Consider the following 18,220-nt stretch of genomic DNA (forward strand, 5'->3'; position numbering starts at 1 on the left):
AATGATAATCCCCTAAGTCCTTGAATAGTGTATAAACCACCTAATCAATCTCGCAAGAGAAGGAAGAGATTCTATACACCAAGACGAATAATACTTTTTAGCCGCTACCGAATAATATGCTTTAGAGTAGCACACCGCAAAATATTGTGCAATCTTGATGCACAACAAATGCACCGCGTTGTGTGTTTACTCCGTGAACACCTGTATACGAGGTGATTTGTTTTAGCGTTAACGAAATTTAAAAAAAGAAAATGATTAATGAGCCATTCACTCCGCATTCCACTCCGTGAAGGTGGACGAGCAGCGCAGCTGTTGAGAACCACCACTACAACTGCTGAGGGTTGTGCGCAATACTTTACGGCGTTAGAGTAATAGTAGGAATGGAAGTAATCGTAAGTTTGACAGCATACCACCGCCCATAGCGGTGCTGCAACAAAATTGAAATCAGTTGCTAGGCTGTTTATTTTATATACGAAAGTCTAGTGACGTCACTCCCCACGTCACAAGTTGCCGTTGCCGCGGCAGCTTGCGCTACAGTAATCTTTACCGAAAAACGTTTGCGGGGAGCGCTACGTGCTTCGCATTGCTATCCCGAGCGCCTTATCAATTGTGTGGTTCACATGCTTTTTTTAGCTTGTTCTTTATTCAAACGTATGATGTTCTGTATGTTGTATGCGTGGTTCCAAAGAATGTAAGCACTGTTCACTTCACTTTGTTCAGAGTGCTTGTAGCCTATGCCTTACGGGTCGTTGAGCCATTGCATTTTTCGCTTGCTGATGGTGGTATGAGCCATCGATGATGATAGTTTTGTTGACGGAGAGCAAAAATGCACGGAACCCTAGCCATGTACAGCTTCGCTGTAAAATCGCTCATGACAGGTAGCACAATTGTACTTCTTGGGGTATACTACCTTTTGAGGCACACATTATTTGCATAAGAAAGCATAACGAGTACTCAAGCAATTAACAATATTTCGCTAATTAATTTCGCAACTTATTATATTACGGCACAATTAGCAATCTACAAATTGAAGCCGATGACTTCGAATATCGTAACCACGTGAACGAATTCTGAAGATGACACCAGATTTGAGACGTGCGTTCCCAAAATTTGCGACGAAATGCATCGGTGTTCCATTAACTGTTGAGCTTCAATGTAATAAAAAAGGCGTGTTGGAAATAAAGTAAGTGAAAAAACAGTACAATTTCACTGTGGTTGTCTCAAAGTTGGTACCAGCTTCATAAATCGTTATTAGTGGATGTACCTTATGACATCACTGGTTTGATTTCGTGTTTTTCAATGTGCGAGAAAAAGTAATTAATCAAAAAGCAGATAATTGAAATTTTGCCCATTAGACAATTAGTAGTACTTGTACCTGGGCTTGTTGGTGTATAGTGTGTAAATATTAGGAGCGCAACGTTGAACACGGACGAAGACAGGAAGAAGAGAGGGCTCGTCCCGTCCCCTTTCTTCATCCGTGTTGCAGATTGCGTTCCTTTAGATTTACCGAATAGACAATTAGTATTTTGATTTCCAGTTTAAGTAATGGCTGCCTGTTTGTGTAACCCAGCTCAATGAGTAAATTTCTGCTATATGCCACTGGTGATTTAAACAAAGAAACGTGTTAGCGTTAAAATAAAACACCCGCATATGAGCAGTTTTTCTGTTCCACCTTTCTTTAGAACATGCGAATCGGCAAATCGATATCCTGTAAAGCGAAACAAACGTCTCGCCGTTGCACGACAGTCATTTCGAATTTTTTCAGGCCTTGGCGGCATCGTCGCCGCCGTCGGTAGAGTACGCAACGCCAGGCCGCGCACCCGCTTCGTCCGGCGACGGCGGCGACAATGGCGGCCGCAGGAGGCGGAGGACCAACAGCGACCGTCAGCGCTTGCGCGCGGAGATGCTGGCGCTCGCACGTTCCCCGGGCTGCTGGCGCCCCCTGCTGGTCTTCGTCTTCAGCCTGGTGATCGGGCTCACGCTGGCTCTGGCCGCCTACGGAATCAGGGGATCCCGCCTGGACGGTAGAGCGATGCCTCGGCGCGGGAACGGCACCTACTAGGATGCAGCAGGCGACTGCCGCAGCGGCTGCGGGCGCGCCGCGACCGCCCATGGTCAAGATGGTTAAAAATGCTTGGCCTACACGAGCTTGCGCGCCATCAGCGTTCAGCTGTCGCCTCTTCTTTCTTTTTCTTCGAAATATTTTGTTTGTCGAAATAGTATTAAAGTTGATGAAATCGGCAATTTCGCGCGACTGCTTTTATTTGCCACCGACTTGAGGCCTGCGGCGACGACTATGCAGGTGTTGCAGTCGATCGCATCAAGCAGTCAAGCGACGTCGGCGATCAGCGTGAAGGACCCATCTCAATCTTTTCACGCGCGTAAAGCCATGCATAATGTTTGCGCTTGTTCATTTGAAACACTGCATCGTGGCGTCTTTCAAAGATCACGGATTTACGAGAGTGGTTATGGCTGGCGATAAACCTTTTGTGCGCTGGCTGGTTACTCATTAATTAAAATTGTGGAATTTATAGTCCCCAGTACGCGCACTGTGTTGTGATAGAAGCCGTAGAGGCGGGCTTCACATGAATTCTCACCACCTCGAGTTCGATAATGCGCACCTAAAAATGTTCGGTACATGAGAGTTTTTGCCTTCTGCAACCACCAGAATGCAGCCGCTGCTGCCAAAATTGAAACCGCGACCTCGTGCTTGGCGGCGCAACGCCATACTAACTGAGCTACCATGGCGAACTGGTTAGACACGGCTTGAAAGAAGGGGTTAGGGGGAGGGAATGGAGCGAGAAAGGAAATGTAATTCGGGCAGCGAAAGCCACTATAGTCAGCGTCATTATAGCTTGCTCTGCGATAGGACTTCTCAGTTTTAGATGCGTGAGCATTTCTATGCCTACCTAACGAAAATCCGGTCCGTCCGTCACGTAAGACGAAAGAAATGGCTCATACTCCCCTAAACAATGGCTCGTACCCACGTAAGGCAGAGGCAGGCTACAAGCGCTCAGCAAAGTGAGCCGAACAGTGCATACATTGATTGAAATGATCCATACAACACAAAGGACAGTATATGTTTCAATAAATAAGATCAAAACATGCATCCAAACCATCAATACAGCATTGCGCACCCCCCTCAGCAAATGTGGTGGTGCTTCTGCAACAGCTTCGCCGGACATCCAGGTTGATAAGGACCGATAAGAGTTTATAAGGGTCGGATCATGTTCGATAAGGTCGATAACGACCGATGAGGGTTGATAAGGTCTTATACTGGTCGGATCAAGTTTCATAACATTGATAATGACACCGGGCTGCGTGGTTATGAGCAAGTGGCACAATGCTTACGCATACTCAGACAACTCCCAGAGGAGTTTCTGCGTAAATTTCCTTTTCTGAAGAAATATACTTAGTTGATAGAATTTAGAATCACCTTTTTGTTATCGTTTGTATATAGCGTTCCCCGTCAAGGTCGTGGATAATTCTGTGCTCGAGGCGCGCGCACTCATACCCGCACGTCGAGCATTTCCGCTCGCCCGGTGCGAAGAAGCCAACTTGCGTTTCAAACAGCTTCGTGTGAATGCCGCACGAAAATCGTGCGTCGCAATGCGGAAACAAGATGCGTGCTTCTATCGTTCAATGTCACTAGAAAATACGCGCCTTTTTTTTTACTTTCTTTCGCTCTTTCCAACATCTTGATACTGCTGTAGAGGTGTCATTGTATCATGCCACGGTTAGAATGCGCAAGCATTATTCCTCTCTGTTTACAGCTCGTCGACCTGTGCGTAAAATAAATCTGTTAACTGATGTGTCAGGTCCGCAAGACATTGCGCATCGGTAAATCGAGTTCTGCAACAATCTTTTGTTGCAGAACTGTATCTAAGGTCCAAGTGAAAGTCGCGCCAGTTCTCAGCAAGCCACATACTGTTGCATCTAGGTCGCAAGCCCCAAGGGTAGCGTTGGCCTGGCGGCCTGGGGTACAGCTGGAAGCATCCGAAGGTGCTGGCAAAGGATGAGTCGACTGCTAACAGAACAACTTGTTTATTATAGCATCGCAAAAGAGCGGCCGGTCAGGTCGACCGAAATGGAGAGACGGGAGGCCACGTTACTCGACGGAAGAAATCGGAGCCTCTCTCGGCGTCCGTGGGCTGCTGCTTTTATACTCTCGGAATCGAGGGCAAGAAGGAATGGCTCGCGATGAGGCGCACGTGACGGCGCCGCACGGACACGTTGAGACTAGAAGTGACGCATCCGCCGGGCCGGCGCCGAGCAGATCTCCTCGCTTCACAGTTGGGGAGCTCCTCTCCCCGGCTGCCGCGCCTTGACAAGCGTGGGCACCAACATGCACACACACACACACACAAGCACATACGAAGACACGTGGCATTGAAACATGCCTGGACGCGCATGGCAGGAGGCGTTGCGGCAGGGCTGAACGGGCCAAAATGTCCGCCGCTTTGAACGAAGCCCCGGCGTCCGTTGCATCCACGCCGGCTATACCGCGCGTCGTAGGCGAAACGTAACAATACATTTAACGAAATACTAACTGAACAAGCTCTTATCGGTTGCAACGTCCTGTCGGTTATGGTAAATTATCGCGTTTTGTAGGGCATAGGCGCCACGCCTAGTGTTGCTTTGCACGCGTTTTTATATTTACTACACTATACGTTATGCGCATCTTCATATAGGGGGTACCATCGTTTGTGTGCCGCACATTTAGGAACGTTGGCGTTGCTACGACTGAAATAATTCTTTTCTCTCTCTCTCTCTCTCTCTCTATATATATATATATATATATATATATATATATATATATATATATATATATATATATGTTGATGCCCCTAAACGTATCTAAGCTGCATTGCATTTGTATAATTATTACACAGATCTAACCCCCATCTTGAAATCTGAGAAGCTTTCGTGCAGTGGTTAAAGGAATGCCACGCAAATGAGTGAAGAGCAGTACATCATGGTTTTCAACCCCCTGAATTCGAATACCGCATCGAAATTGAGCGAAAGAAAGCGCAAACATATTTCATTTCGACGAAAAGTGCAGCAGCAGACACGCCCAGCTCGCGCGCCTCGTTTCCGCCTGCGATTGGTCGGGCGCCTCGTGACGTCAACAATGGTGTTCGTCCGGACCGACTGCTACCGCTACACACGAAGCACGGTGCAAGGTAGTTTGGTACTGTTTTGCTGAGACGGTCATGGAAAATTTTGAGAGCTTGCGTTTCTCTGAGGAGTTCGGCGTTAAGTCCAAACTCCACGAGAGCGATCTTGCGCGCGACGGCTTCGAGCGACAAAACGGGCCGTCGCTTGAACAGATCGCTCGGTGTTGTCACTCGATCGCTCGTTTCTAGAAATCTAGAACTCGTCGCTCGTCGCCCGAAAGTGTTATGAGCGACTAGCCAATAGTGCGAAGCCGGAACTGGATGTACATATCTCAAATACTACTGTTTGTCGCATGGAACGAGCAAACTATTGAACTTTACACGTGCAAGAATAAGAACCTAGTGCAAGACCTTCAGAAATATTTTATGCTCCTTTTTCAGTAAAATACATCAACTTAAATTGATAAAGCATGCTTCACGCTAGTTTCAGCGCGTATATTGGTGCCCTCATACCGGGAAGTCGTCGCTCAAAGCCGTCGCTCGCGTGGAGTTCGGCTTGCAGGCGAGGAGTGAACGCGACAGCCATCGCCATATCCAGCTTTAGTGGACACGTACCAACTAGCGCCCCAAGCGGCCCCGGCACGAAGCTAGCGCGTTTTCAATGGAACGAGCGGGTTTTTCGCGAATAACAAAAGCTGCAGGTCGATTATCGAAAAACGCAGGCGACAGACGTGTTCTGGAAGACAATCCACACGATCCAAATACAGTGATCACGCTATGGCACGTAAGGATTTTGTTCCCACAGCGGTTAAAGGATTAGCAATGGAAGCCTATGGAAACGACGAAAATTTGTACTCGATTTTCGAGGCACGAACGGTGCCTGTAATTCACCTACGACGTCTATCGTAATACGCAGTGCAGCGTATGTAGTCCGGAGACTTAGCTTTCGATTGATGCCTATCTCGACTCTCCACACATGGCGCAACACTGTTCCCAAAAGCGTTTTTTGTAACACTGTCGTGAAAATTCACGTGGTATCTATAAAAACATGAGCGTACCACTGGGCGAAGCCTCGGAAGCCGTGGCCGAGTGGTAGAATCGCGCGCACCTTTCGTATCCCGTCGCGGTTGCCGTGGTTCGATTCCCGCTTCGCACTTTTTTTTAAGCCGCATAGGGCCTAGTTTTGTAGTCTCTCACTAGATGGCAGAATCGCAAAACCCAAGATTTGCTTTCGGTTTTGGTTTTTCCGCAGCACATTTTTTTAAAGCCGCACAGGACTTAGTTTTATAATCTCCTATCAAATGGCAGAAACAAAAAATTCAAGATTTGCTTTCGCTTCTGGTTTTCCAGTGGTGCTGTTGAAATATTATGCTTTCTATTTTTCCTTCATAAAACGTAGCAGTATCGTGTTCATTAAGTCACCGGTTTTATGAAGATTTTATTCATTGGACATCTTAACTAGAAACTTGCGCATGGCTTTGTGTTATGAAAAAAAAAAAAAAAACTTTCGTGCTTTGTAGCGTGGAACGTGGGAGAACAAAATGGCTATTCTTATTGCGTTCTTCTGGAAGGTCCGTTTTCTTCGACTTTCGGCTGTCCTTAATGGCACACACTCTGAGCGAATCACGTCCACCTGTGCCCCAATGCCACCCGGTGGCCAGTGCCAATCCTATGCAACATTCGTGTGGAACAAAGGGTCTGCTAGGCTGAGTCGCTGCCCGAACGTTAATTATTTCTAAAGATTCATCGAAATAAGAAATGCACCAACCAGGAGAAGATGTGCAGCGTCTGGATTAATAGCTACTGTTAATGTGTTCCCTACAGCCAAGTAGTATCAATCCGTAGGTGTGGCCGTAAAAAACCATTTGAATAAATGTCCCGTGCTGTGTCTGCCCCGCTCTCTCTACAGAGAAGCTAGCTTGGCTAGCCGTCAGCATTTAAGATCAACATATGGTGTCCTTCGTTCGGTGCATTTGCTTTTAATGCGCAGCATTCTTTGGCGAGTATCCCAGCAATTTGGTAGCAAAATCGTGCAAAATCGTGTCTTTAACGCCAAAAGCTTGACGCATTTCCCATATAAATATATAAAAAAAAGGGTTGGGGTGTCCAACTTGAAATTGGAAGTGGCATCAGCATAAATTTGGGCGTGATACAGAGATGGGCCAAGCTGAATTTGGTAGTGATATGGGAGTGGCCCTACCTAAATTTGGGGTGAAATGTTAGTGAGCCAAGCTGAATTTGAGGCTGATATGGGGGTGGCCCCACCTAAATTTGAGGTGGTATAGGGGTGGGTGAGCCTAAGTTTGGGGGAATATTGGGGGTGGGCAAGTCTGGATTTGGGGATGATATGGGAGTGGGAGAACCTAAATTTGGGGGTGATATAGGGGGTGGGCCACCCTAACCATGGGCGTGATATGGGGCTGGACCAAGCTGAATCGGGGGAGGGGAGGTAGGGGGGCTAACCTAAATTTGGGTGTGATTTGCGGTGTGCCATCCTAAATTTGAGGTGATAGAGGGGTGGGCCAGGCTAAGTTTGGGGCTGATATGGGGTTGGGCCAACCTGGATTTGGGGATGATATGGGGGTGGGCCAACCTAAATTTGGAGGTAACATGGGGACGGGCTAACCTAACCATGGGGGTGATGTTTGGCTGGGCCAAGCTGAATAGGGGGGGGGGGGTGATGGGTGGACTAACCTATATTGGGGGATGATTTGCAGTGGGCCATCCTAAATTTGAGGTGATCGAGGGGTGGGCCAGCGTTAGTTTGGGGCTGATATGGGGGTGGGTCAACCTCGATTTGCAGGTGGTATTGGAGTGGGCCAATATAAATTTGGTGGTGTTGTGGAGGCGGGCCAATCTGTATTTGGGGGCGATATGGGGGTGGGCCAACCTAAACTTTGGGGTGCGTCGAGTGGAAATTTGGGGGACGATTTATGGAAATTCGTGGGCGGACCAACTTGAAAATTAGGGGTGGCCCAATTGAAATTGGGCATTGGGCCAACTCCAAGTTTAAGGCTGGGAGAAAAGAAAATCGGGTGTGGCCAACTTTAAATTTGGGGGTGGGCCAATTTAAATTTGAGGGTGTGCCAACTTGAAATTTAGGGGTGGGCCTATTTAATGTTTGGGGGTGGGCCAATTGAAATTTGGGGGCCCGTTTACGAATAGTTAGACAACACCAGTAGTGTTTCTGCATCTTTTTCATGATCTCGAAAGTACGTATATTAATAATTGTTACTTAATACTCCTCAAGGTGAGCTACCACTCGAGCCTTACCAGCCCACTGGGCTAATAATGTCACAGAAGTACTCTCACCGTGACAACTGCGACGTTCAATGTGGAGATCACAAGAACAAATCGCATACCGAGCTGACCGTTTTCACACCAATGTCATCGCTAACACTACTCGCTCGTGCTAGAGGCAACACAAGCTTACAATGATCATAATTCAACTTTCACTCGCACGCTAGTCGACACGCTCTCAGTGCACAATTTCGCCCATCATTGCATAGAACCTTGCTGGATGTTTTACTGTCATGTTGCGTCGTTTTTCACGAAGGCCGTCTCCCGAAAAGAGAATACATTTTTGAGATTGACGAGGCAAGCTAGTATATAACTCATACGAAGCAAATGTATAAACGGTTATAGTGATTTTTCAAAAATGAATATAAGTAAATAAGATTTCAGATGGTATTATTTCGACCAGGCATGACAACGAGTTTTTCCCACCTGTCACAGTGATTTGGCCGAAAACCTAATCATATTGCTCAAACGTGTTGCCTCAATACTACATGTGCTAAATGTACAAAAGTGTGGTGCGTGGCCACAGCTTCAAAGCCAGTCTATCTTGTGTAAGGTTGTTGATATTGTAGTAATGTGGAGTTTTCTTCTATATAAGAGCACAAAAAGAAAAATATAACAGATGGTAGCTAAGCGTAAAGTACATTGGAAGATCTGAAACCAGCAATTATTTTAATTTGGGGGTTGGTCCTCTCCACCGGTAGATCGCTGTCCGATCACTTCAAAGAATTTTGTTTGTGTGCAACTGCAGCAAAAACGAAGATACTGCCATTTCATTGCCAGGACCTTTATGCTCTCCACACACACAAGGAGGACACCAGATAATTGGCAATATCAGTTTATAAACTGACATTGTTTTGCTAATTTCAGTGTAGCGTGGTGCCGGCGGACGGAGTATTTTCTTAGTATCAGTCCAGTATTAGCAGTGAGAAGCAGTTCGGTCTACCATTCCCATGAGGGCATACTTGCCATTGTAGCGCTTTACTGTAGGACAAGTTAAGTGCTAAAAACTTGGTGTGCCTTGTCCTTTCCGCAGATCGTCCATCCATTCTGTTATGGTGACGATCAACGTTGTGTCCGTCAGGCCTCCTCCTCATTTTTAGCTTCACCATCACGAGAGTGGACAGAGAAAGGAAGCTTTCTTCACAATCAGCCCCAGCGGGATTCCACCACTCGCAACTGCTGCAATTCGCATTCAGTGGCTGGGCATGCTAACCACATCCTTAGTTTCACAATGACTAGAGTACGCAGAAAAAGTAGAGCTTTGGTCGCTATCACTACCACGAACCTATGTGAATGCAGATATAAGTGCGTGCAGGGGCTGGGTATGCTAACTTCTCCGCTACCACCTGCTTCCACCACCTTAGATTTTCCAGGCATACCTGCTTCTTGTTTTGATCGCAGACGCATGCAGGATAAACGCGGATAACTAAAAAAGCTCAGTGCCCTTCCACTCTGTGAAGAAACATGACCTGCAAAGCTGTGTATGTGGGCCCCTTAATGGCGAATTGCACCTCCACCGTATGTCAGCCCCGCATTGCGCTGTCTTCGGGATCGGCCCACGTATGGGGAGTGCTTAACGCCTGCTTCATCTCCGCCGCGGGTCTCCCCGGCATGGCGTTACATTCGGGATCAGCCTACGTATGTGGAGCGCTGAACGCATGCTTCACCACCGCTGCGGGTCGGGCCGGTATTACGCTATCTTCGGGATTTGGCTCTACACGCGGACGCGATAGTGGGGAAAGTAGCCCTTAAGAGGAAGCTTTAGCTCTGGTGGTCCTATCTAAATAAATGTGAAAGTTGAATTCGTTTTTCTCGACAACCACTGCATCTAATTTGACAAGGTTTGTTGCATTTAAAACAAAAACTTAAAATCGAGTGTCTGTTGGTTTCGAATTCTTGATTTAGGTCATCATTTGTTTATTCAATATTGTCAAAAGTCGCAAATTTTAAGATAACGAAACCATCAAGTTTACAACTCTCTTTCGGCAATGAAAACTGATGTCACAATTATGTACATTGTATCTAACAGCACATCTAAAGCAGACAAAATTGATATATTACGCATGAATCTCAAAAAATTTAATGATATGGAAATACAGCTTTTCCACAACCCTTGTTCACAACGTGACGACTTCACGTAAGATATAAATCGGCATATTGGATTTGTCCGCTTTGAATTGTCTAATGGATGCTGTTTACAGAACCGCGATATCAGTTCTTGATGCGGAGTTAATAATTTGTAAACTTCGTGCTTGTGTACTTTTCGCACTTTAGAATTTTTGAATATCTCTAACAAAAATTCAAGCCCTAAATAGAAATTCCGCTTCCAATAGTCACTAGAATTTACCTTTCTGTCCCGAATCCAACAAATTTCATTAAAATCGCCCAGGGGTTATCTAAGAAAAGCGTTTCGGCGTTTTACATCTATTTGAATAGGCCGAGTCGGAGTAGGGCCCGTGTTAAAGCTTCCTCTTAACGACTTCGCTGTAAAAAAAAGAATAAAAGAACAAAAAAAAAACCGCTGCAGCCATCAATATCGCCGCCTCAGATTTCGTCATGATGGCACCGTCACCATCGGCACGGCTCCGTGAGCAGCTACCAAGCTGTTTACTTTCGTTATCTTCCATCCCTTGGCGGCCGCGCATTGTCTTATGCCAGCGACGCGCTAAATCTGCACCATCATTGCGTCATGCATCGCTTCTGCGACCAAGCAAGCTTTCGGCGGCACACGTACACTGCCGCATTGACACCAAAACTTTAAAATGCTTGCCTTCGAGAAAGCAGCATGAATAAAAATGGAATGCGACTATGTGGCCACGGGGAACATGTTCACGGGGCCATACTATTGATGACAGCTTTACAAAAGGCTAGATGTGGTCAGGTTGACTTTACAGGTTTGGAAGCAATGACTGACGGGCTAGTTGCTACATTATCACATAAAGAACAGCGCCTAAAGTTAGCGCAGTTTGTGCGTGTTTCCTCCAATGTGTCCCGTCGTGAACTGCTGTTCTTTCTGTGGCTTTACAGATGTTCTTTTCCTGCGTCAGTTACGCCTTCCAAGAGTGTTTACTTGGAATAATTTTTTCGCGTGGCTCTTACAGAAGCATGTTTAGTCGAAAGTTTTTCGCTTGGCTGCATAATCTCGAGGACGGGCTCCAAACTGCTCATTTTCTTTAGCCACATAAGAACCATTACTAAAAATTTAATTAACGTAGCTTTGTTAATTACGCAAACAACTTCTCAACTTAAAAATTATGGGGTTTTACGTGCCAAAACCACTTTCTGATTATGAGGCACGCCGTAGTGGAGGACTCCGGAAATTTCGACCACCTGGGGTTCTTTAACGTGCACCTAAATCTAAGTACACGGGTGTTTTCGCATTTCGCCCCCATCGAAATGCGGCCGCCGTGGCCGGGATTCGATCCCGCGACCTCGTGCTCAGCAGCCCAACACCATAGCCTCTGAGCAACCACGGCGGGTTTTTCAACTTACACCGCCCATCTAGAGATTACCAATCTGAATACTCGAATGATAAAATGATGTTAACATTGTTTGTATCGTTTCAATAGTTTTGTTTCGTGCAGTTAAAAGCAGCCGGCATATTGATGGTGCTGTAGACTTCTCATAAAGTAAGTGTGAAAGCTTGGACAGGTTATCTTGGCACAAACCAACTTCATGAGCTTAAGCACATGGCCCAACCTTGCACGTCTGTCTTTACAACCGATTCTCATACATTATACAAGAAGCACCTCAGCGCTACGGCACATCCCACAAGGTGTGTGAGAACATTGTGCGCGCTCCCGATTAGGTTTCTGAGCGTTGGTGGCATCAGGCTCGGTTTCCTGGCATCATAAGGAATAAAAACAGCTTCCTGGAGGAAAGCATTGGGTACATTTTCAGTACTTTGTAACATATGGATAAGCACGGATATGTACGTTAGAACGAAAAGTACTGAAATATTAAGGTGAGGGTTTCGCTGTATGTATTTTAGCTGTCTAATGATAAGATCTAAAGAAAAATATACCGTGATTTTGTGACAGTTAAGGCTGACATGAAACATGAGCTCCGACACAGTACCCTGGTGGAACTGGCCCCTGGACTACAGGGTTACATTGAACCACGATATGCTGGTCTGATAAATACCAGTAATTGGACAGTGGTTCGCTCTTGAATTTCCTGTATGTCGGCGTCGCTGTGCAGCGTTGGGGCCCTTTTTAAACCACAAGCATTATGTTTCAGGTAATATTGAAAGCAACTGTACTCTTTTTTTCAAGGAAGGGGGGGCTTTTTTTAGCGTCTAACCACACTTCCAAAGTTATCAGTTAGTTCAAGATGCGCCTGCATGTGTTTCTAATATCCAGTATGTTGTCACGGATTCAATAGCGAAAGAGCGTTATCTTATCAGATTGCGCGCGTGAAGCGAATACTGGCGTACATTCTCCATCACATTTGACGACCCGAGATTGCGCTGCAATGTACGAGCATTCCAATCTGACGAACCGACGCCTTGATCTGTAGATCGGAATCAGAGGAAGCACTTTGCGCGCAGCCATCGTTATGTTTGAGTGTTATTTTCTTTTCCAGCGCAAGCTCATCTTATAATGAGTAACATTCGTGACTGACTCTTTCGGAAGTGTTTTGTTCTTGACATTACTACAACGTGAGAGTATAGAGGTGCTCCATCTTCATTGAGTGAATACTGGGAAACGGACTATAGCCTTTCTTTGCGTCTGCGTTTGCACATTTACCGCACCAATTTATTTTTCATAAGTTACTTTTTAATTTGGGGGGCTGTAAAGCACAGCAACCTTTTATTAACACGATGTTTCAATAACACAGAAAATTTAAATGCTTATTAGTCGCTTTCACCTCATGGTAACGAATTTATATAAAGACATACTTATGATAATTAAAAGCATATACATTTGACAACGTTTCATCTGAGTTCCCCTTTGCAAGGTCATACAGACTTGCAGGTGGTTCGTATCGGGGACCCTCGACATATGTCCAACCTCCAAACAAAGGGTTATTCCGAATGTTTCATTTCAGGAAGGCGTGTTACCCTCCTGTCTTTCATTCCCGTTCGCAAACACACATAAGACGAAAGTGCTGCGTGAAGAGCGTCGTGAGTCCAGGCCAACGAGCTACCGTAACTCACCTCGCCTATATCGCTGTCATTTAGGCTTAGATAAGAAATATATATATTTCAAATCGACGCATCACGAATACAAAAAGAGCTGCCCGCGACCAGCCCAGCTAGGTTTCTTTCATTTCGTACTTCGTCGTAGCTGCTAATAGTAGCTCACGAAGCAAAGCACTGAGTGTGGATATGGCAGAGAAGGTGTTCTATATACTGTCTCGTAACACGCCTAAAATTGCCCGCCGTGCTACTGGCCATTCCTAGAAAACTGTATATGTGACGCCCAGGCATTTGCAACACAGAAACTGATTTGCGATGGAAGAGTCCAGGTGAGGGACAGGGTGGTTAACCCTTTGTTGCATGCGGAATAAATACGTGCGCGAACTGTGATTTTTTTCTTGTTTCGTGTCTTTCTGCATCAGAAAAAACGGGAAAAATTTTTTCATCTCTTTCAAATGTTTATTTTGGAAGATACAGAATGTCCACTACAGTGGACAACATGAATACCAGCTCCGGTAGGGGAAAGTAGAAATGTTTATGTTTGCCTTTTCCACCAGGCAAAGTTCTTCCAATAACAAAAGGGCACTTTACTCTTCATTATGAAATAAAAAAAAAAACAGTCACTTTTGCCGTCAATGCACAAGAACACTTTGCACTTCCCGCAGAGGTATGTTGTCTTCCGCTTGCAGCCATTCATTTTGCACCTTTGTGCTGCACACGTTTGCTGGCGGGGGAAGTGGCTTACGCTGTCGTACCGCACGTCTGCGGACACCGAGCTTGCTTTCGCAGGCGGCCTTCGTTTCGCTGCGGCTGAGCATGCTAGTGCATTAGAAAAATCAGTTTCATCAACAGTGGTCCTTGATTCTGCCTTGATCAGTGCTATCGCCACCGATAACTTGAAGTGGCTTAGCTGCATCTTACACTCTGCTGCAACACAGCGGTATAGCAGCCATGCGTTTACGACAGCCAAATCGGTCAGGTGAAAAATTACTCTTTTGTACCATTTTTTTGTCTTGAGGTGGGTCCGGTACATAGAAAGCAGCATGTCACACTTGTCGACGCCGCCCATATTTTCATTGTACCTTGCGATTAGTGCAGGGCTTTCGACCTCAACGTGTTTTTTTTGTTTTCGGTCAAACCGCCTCACTTTTACAAGTGGGTTGACACCATGCACATTTGAGGCCACCATTACAAGCCTGTTATCGTACCACTCACAAACAATGATGCCATGCTCTCTATCGACTTTGTAGTCGAACGAGCCCCTGCCTTGTTTTCTCAGCTCTTTTTCAGGCATCAACGGGCATTTAGCTGCCCTGTTACTGCGCAGGGTGCATGTCGCATGCAGTCCCTTATCCTTTAGGTGTGCCAGGAGCTCTGGGGACGCAAAGAAATTGTCAAAAAAAAAGGAACGTACTTGGAGGTACAGCTCTGGCAAGGCGCAGCACTACGCGTCCTGACGGGCCAATAGTCTGGGGTGCGTCAGGCGGGTCGGACTTCAGGTTGTCTCCGTGAAACTCTATTTCGTGAACATACCCGGACTGACCGGCCCTTACCCAGACTTTGTATCCCCATTTTTTTGGCTTGTTTGCCATGTACACCTTTAGCGAGTGCCTTCCTTTGAAGGGGATGATCTGCTCATCTATTGCCTGGCAAGACTCTGGTTCAGCCAAATTCTTGAATGAAGCATTCAGTTGGTCGATCATTGGACGAACTTTCTGGAGGCGATCGAAGCCTTCCTCAGAACTCTTCTTTTCTAAAGCAGCATCGTTGAGGTGAAGAACTGATAATATTTCCTCCCATCTGTTCACCGTCATTGCGTCAGCAACCATGTCCTGCCTAGTGTTTGAGGACCAGTACGAACGCCTAAAGGAGATGTCGACTATTGACATGTACATGCATATGCCCCAAAAAACCTCCATTTCATTCTTTGTTATCACCTTCATTTTTGGACGATTAGATATTCTGTGCCTGTTAGATTCAAATGTTAGCAGCTCAATGAGATCCTCACCATACATGAGCTTGAACATTTTCAGTGCAGTTTTGCCTTCAGCAGCTGCAGCCTTAGGCTTCAGCTCGTTGTGCACTTTGGTGCAATGAGGAATATCTCTCTTATCCCAACGCCATACCTTCGGCTTTTCCTTCTGAATGCGACGCTGTTTTGGTGCGCCCTCGCCTTCAGCATCGCTGTCAACGTCTTCCTCCTCACTCGCACTGCTATCGGTTATATCACTCCATCTGTCCACTTCTACTTCGTTCTGGCTATCATCTTCACTGTCAAGGCGATCATCGTCACTACCAGATGGCAAGTCTTCTCCAAGTAGCGCATTCACCTGGTCCCGTGGCAACGGGACATCCAATAGTTTATCGATTTCCGCATCGGTTAATTTCTTCTTTGAAGCCGGAATCCTCCTAATGAGAACAAAGTAATGCTGCGTTAAAAACTATATAGAACATAATAAATAATGCACTCAAATCTGAGCAGCAGCAGTAAACCCTTACGAAAAGCTTCACATGGGCATGTCGTTTTCCCGCCATGCATGGTGTCCACCACAGTGGACATTTGAAAGAAGTTGTTCGGAAAACTGACCTATGTTTTACTCAGTCGTAATATCAATGGCGCCTACCTAACAGTATCTCTTTTCTTGTTTTCGCATAATTATACATCGCAAATTAGGGAAATGTGCGAATGGTAAGCCAAAAAGTGAAGACAAACGTCACTTACCCGCTCGAGCAGGGGGCAGCCATCTTCGTAGCAAAATTTCGAGGCAGCCGCAGTATGGTGGCGCCATCTAGCGCATCGAAAACGCACCTTTTTTGTCCACTGTAGTGACCAGCATGCACAGGAGCACCTGGCGTACACTAAACGTGCTCTAAAAATCGCAGAAATTTGTCCACTACAGTGGACACCATGCAACAAAGGGTTAAGGAGATAAAGACACGCTATTTTCTGCAGTAACTTAGGAATGCATGAATGAATGCCTTCATTTATTTAGAAAAAGGAGGAGCAAGCATCGGTGGAAGCACGTCTTAGCAGATTGGGAAAGAAGCGGGGGACAAAGGGGAAATGCTGACGCCCGGGTTGCAGGCGAAGTCGTAGCTTAGGGGCGAGAGAATATAAGCAAGAGTTGGTGAAACCAGTTGAATTCCAGTGTAGATGTGTGATGTGCCGAGTAAATGATTGGAGTCACCGCCCAGCATCCGTCCTTTGCGACAGTATAAGCTCCCGCTGTTCTTGGTAACAAACCTTTACTGAAAACCAATCTTCGCAATTACTTATTAATCAGCCATGGCTAGCCACGTATTCCTTAGTGGCAGGGCCTGTGGATTACAACTACGCTGTCCCGACAAGTTACGAGTATAACATGACGCTTGCGGTTACGGATGCCATACTCGTGACTCTTACTATACTACTACTATACTGCGCGAATACTGTAAACATGGGTTTACTGCACACGTTAGTGAACAGACATTTTAGAACCGCGTCTTTCGCCTTACATACGCTCAACGCAAGCACCACTGCAGCAAGTTAGGGTGCGCGTCCCTTCAAGACAGAGACGCGAACGCAAACATAAGAACGCGTTTGAAGACAGGGTCTTGGGCGTCGTGCCAGACATATCCAAGCCAACAGTATGTTAACAATTATGCCGTCGTTTCTATGCAAAGAGGTTATCTATTTAAACTTCTGGAGTGACAGTCCAATCCGCCACCTACGGGAGCGCGTGAAGCCGCCGGGGGCCACATTGTTAGAGAAAAAGGAGCGCGGCCACAGTACGTGGCTGTGGTATACGCGCGACGCAACCTGTGCTTGCGGTTCTGCGATGGAAAAATAAAATGAAACCCCTTAAGGAAGTATATCAGTGCGCCACTGTGTGTCGCTGTTGTCAAAAATAAAATGCAATGGTGGTGGGTGCCTTGTGTTCTGTGTACAATATTGTTACGAGGAGTTGCGAAGAAATGGTTTTATTTACAGGAGAATTGGACGATGATGGTAGCGTGATCGTAGCGAAGCCCGGCCTCTCTAACTCCTCGTTTTCTTCGTCCTCTCTTTCTTCTCTTCTTGTCCGTGCCTTTCGTATCTGTTACATTTTCCCGCAAGCAGACGAAGCCCGTGGGGCGAGTCAGGATGTACAAGCAGGGTAGAAAGGCTTCAGGCGAGCAATATGAGTCAGCTGAGTTCTGTTTGATGGCCGACCATTGCACAGGAGGCGAGCTATGACGTAAGTGAGTTCGCTCAGGCGGTCCACAACTACAAATGGGCCTGAATATTGTGACAAGAACTTGTGGCACAATCCACGCTTGCGTTGCGGTGTCCAAAGGAGGAATAAGTCACCTTTTTGTAGCGATACTTGTACGTGACGGTCGTCGTATCGCCCTTTCGAACGACTTTGCGAGGCCAGAGTACGAAGACGAGCTATTCGACGCGCTTCTTCGGCGAGACACAAAGTCTTTGATACAGGATCATCACTGTGCAGAACGAAGGGTAAGAAAGTGTCCAGAGGGCTTCGCGGTAACCTTGCATACAGGAGATAAAATGGGCTATAGTTCGTGGTTTCGTGCTTCGCCGTGTTGTATGCATAAGTGATGAAGGGCAGCACGTCGTCCCAGTTATGATTGGAGGAGACGTACATGGCAAGCATGTTAGTCAGCGTTCTGTTTGTCCTTT

General features: G+C 46.3%; 1 protein-coding gene across 1 annotated transcript in view; it reads left to right on the top strand.

The window, feature by feature from the left end:
- The window catches only part of LOC140215968 (uncharacterized), a 41,916-nt gene extending 39,672 nt beyond the window's left edge, over positions 1-2,244 (top strand). The window contains exon 3 of the mRNA XM_072286281.1: positions 1,766-2,244. Within this exon, the coding sequence (XP_072142382.1) occupies positions 1,766-2,062 (297 nt within the window). The 3' untranslated portion in view covers positions 2,063-2,244. The remainder of the gene's footprint in view (positions 1-1,765) is intronic.
- Positions 2,245-18,220: the final 15,976 nt, after the last annotated feature.

This window comes from Dermacentor andersoni, chromosome 2 (assembly GCF_023375885.2).
Source record: "Dermacentor andersoni chromosome 2, qqDerAnde1_hic_scaffold, whole genome shotgun sequence".
Lineage (NCBI taxonomy): Eukaryota > Metazoa > Arthropoda > Arachnida > Ixodida > Ixodidae > Dermacentor > Dermacentor andersoni.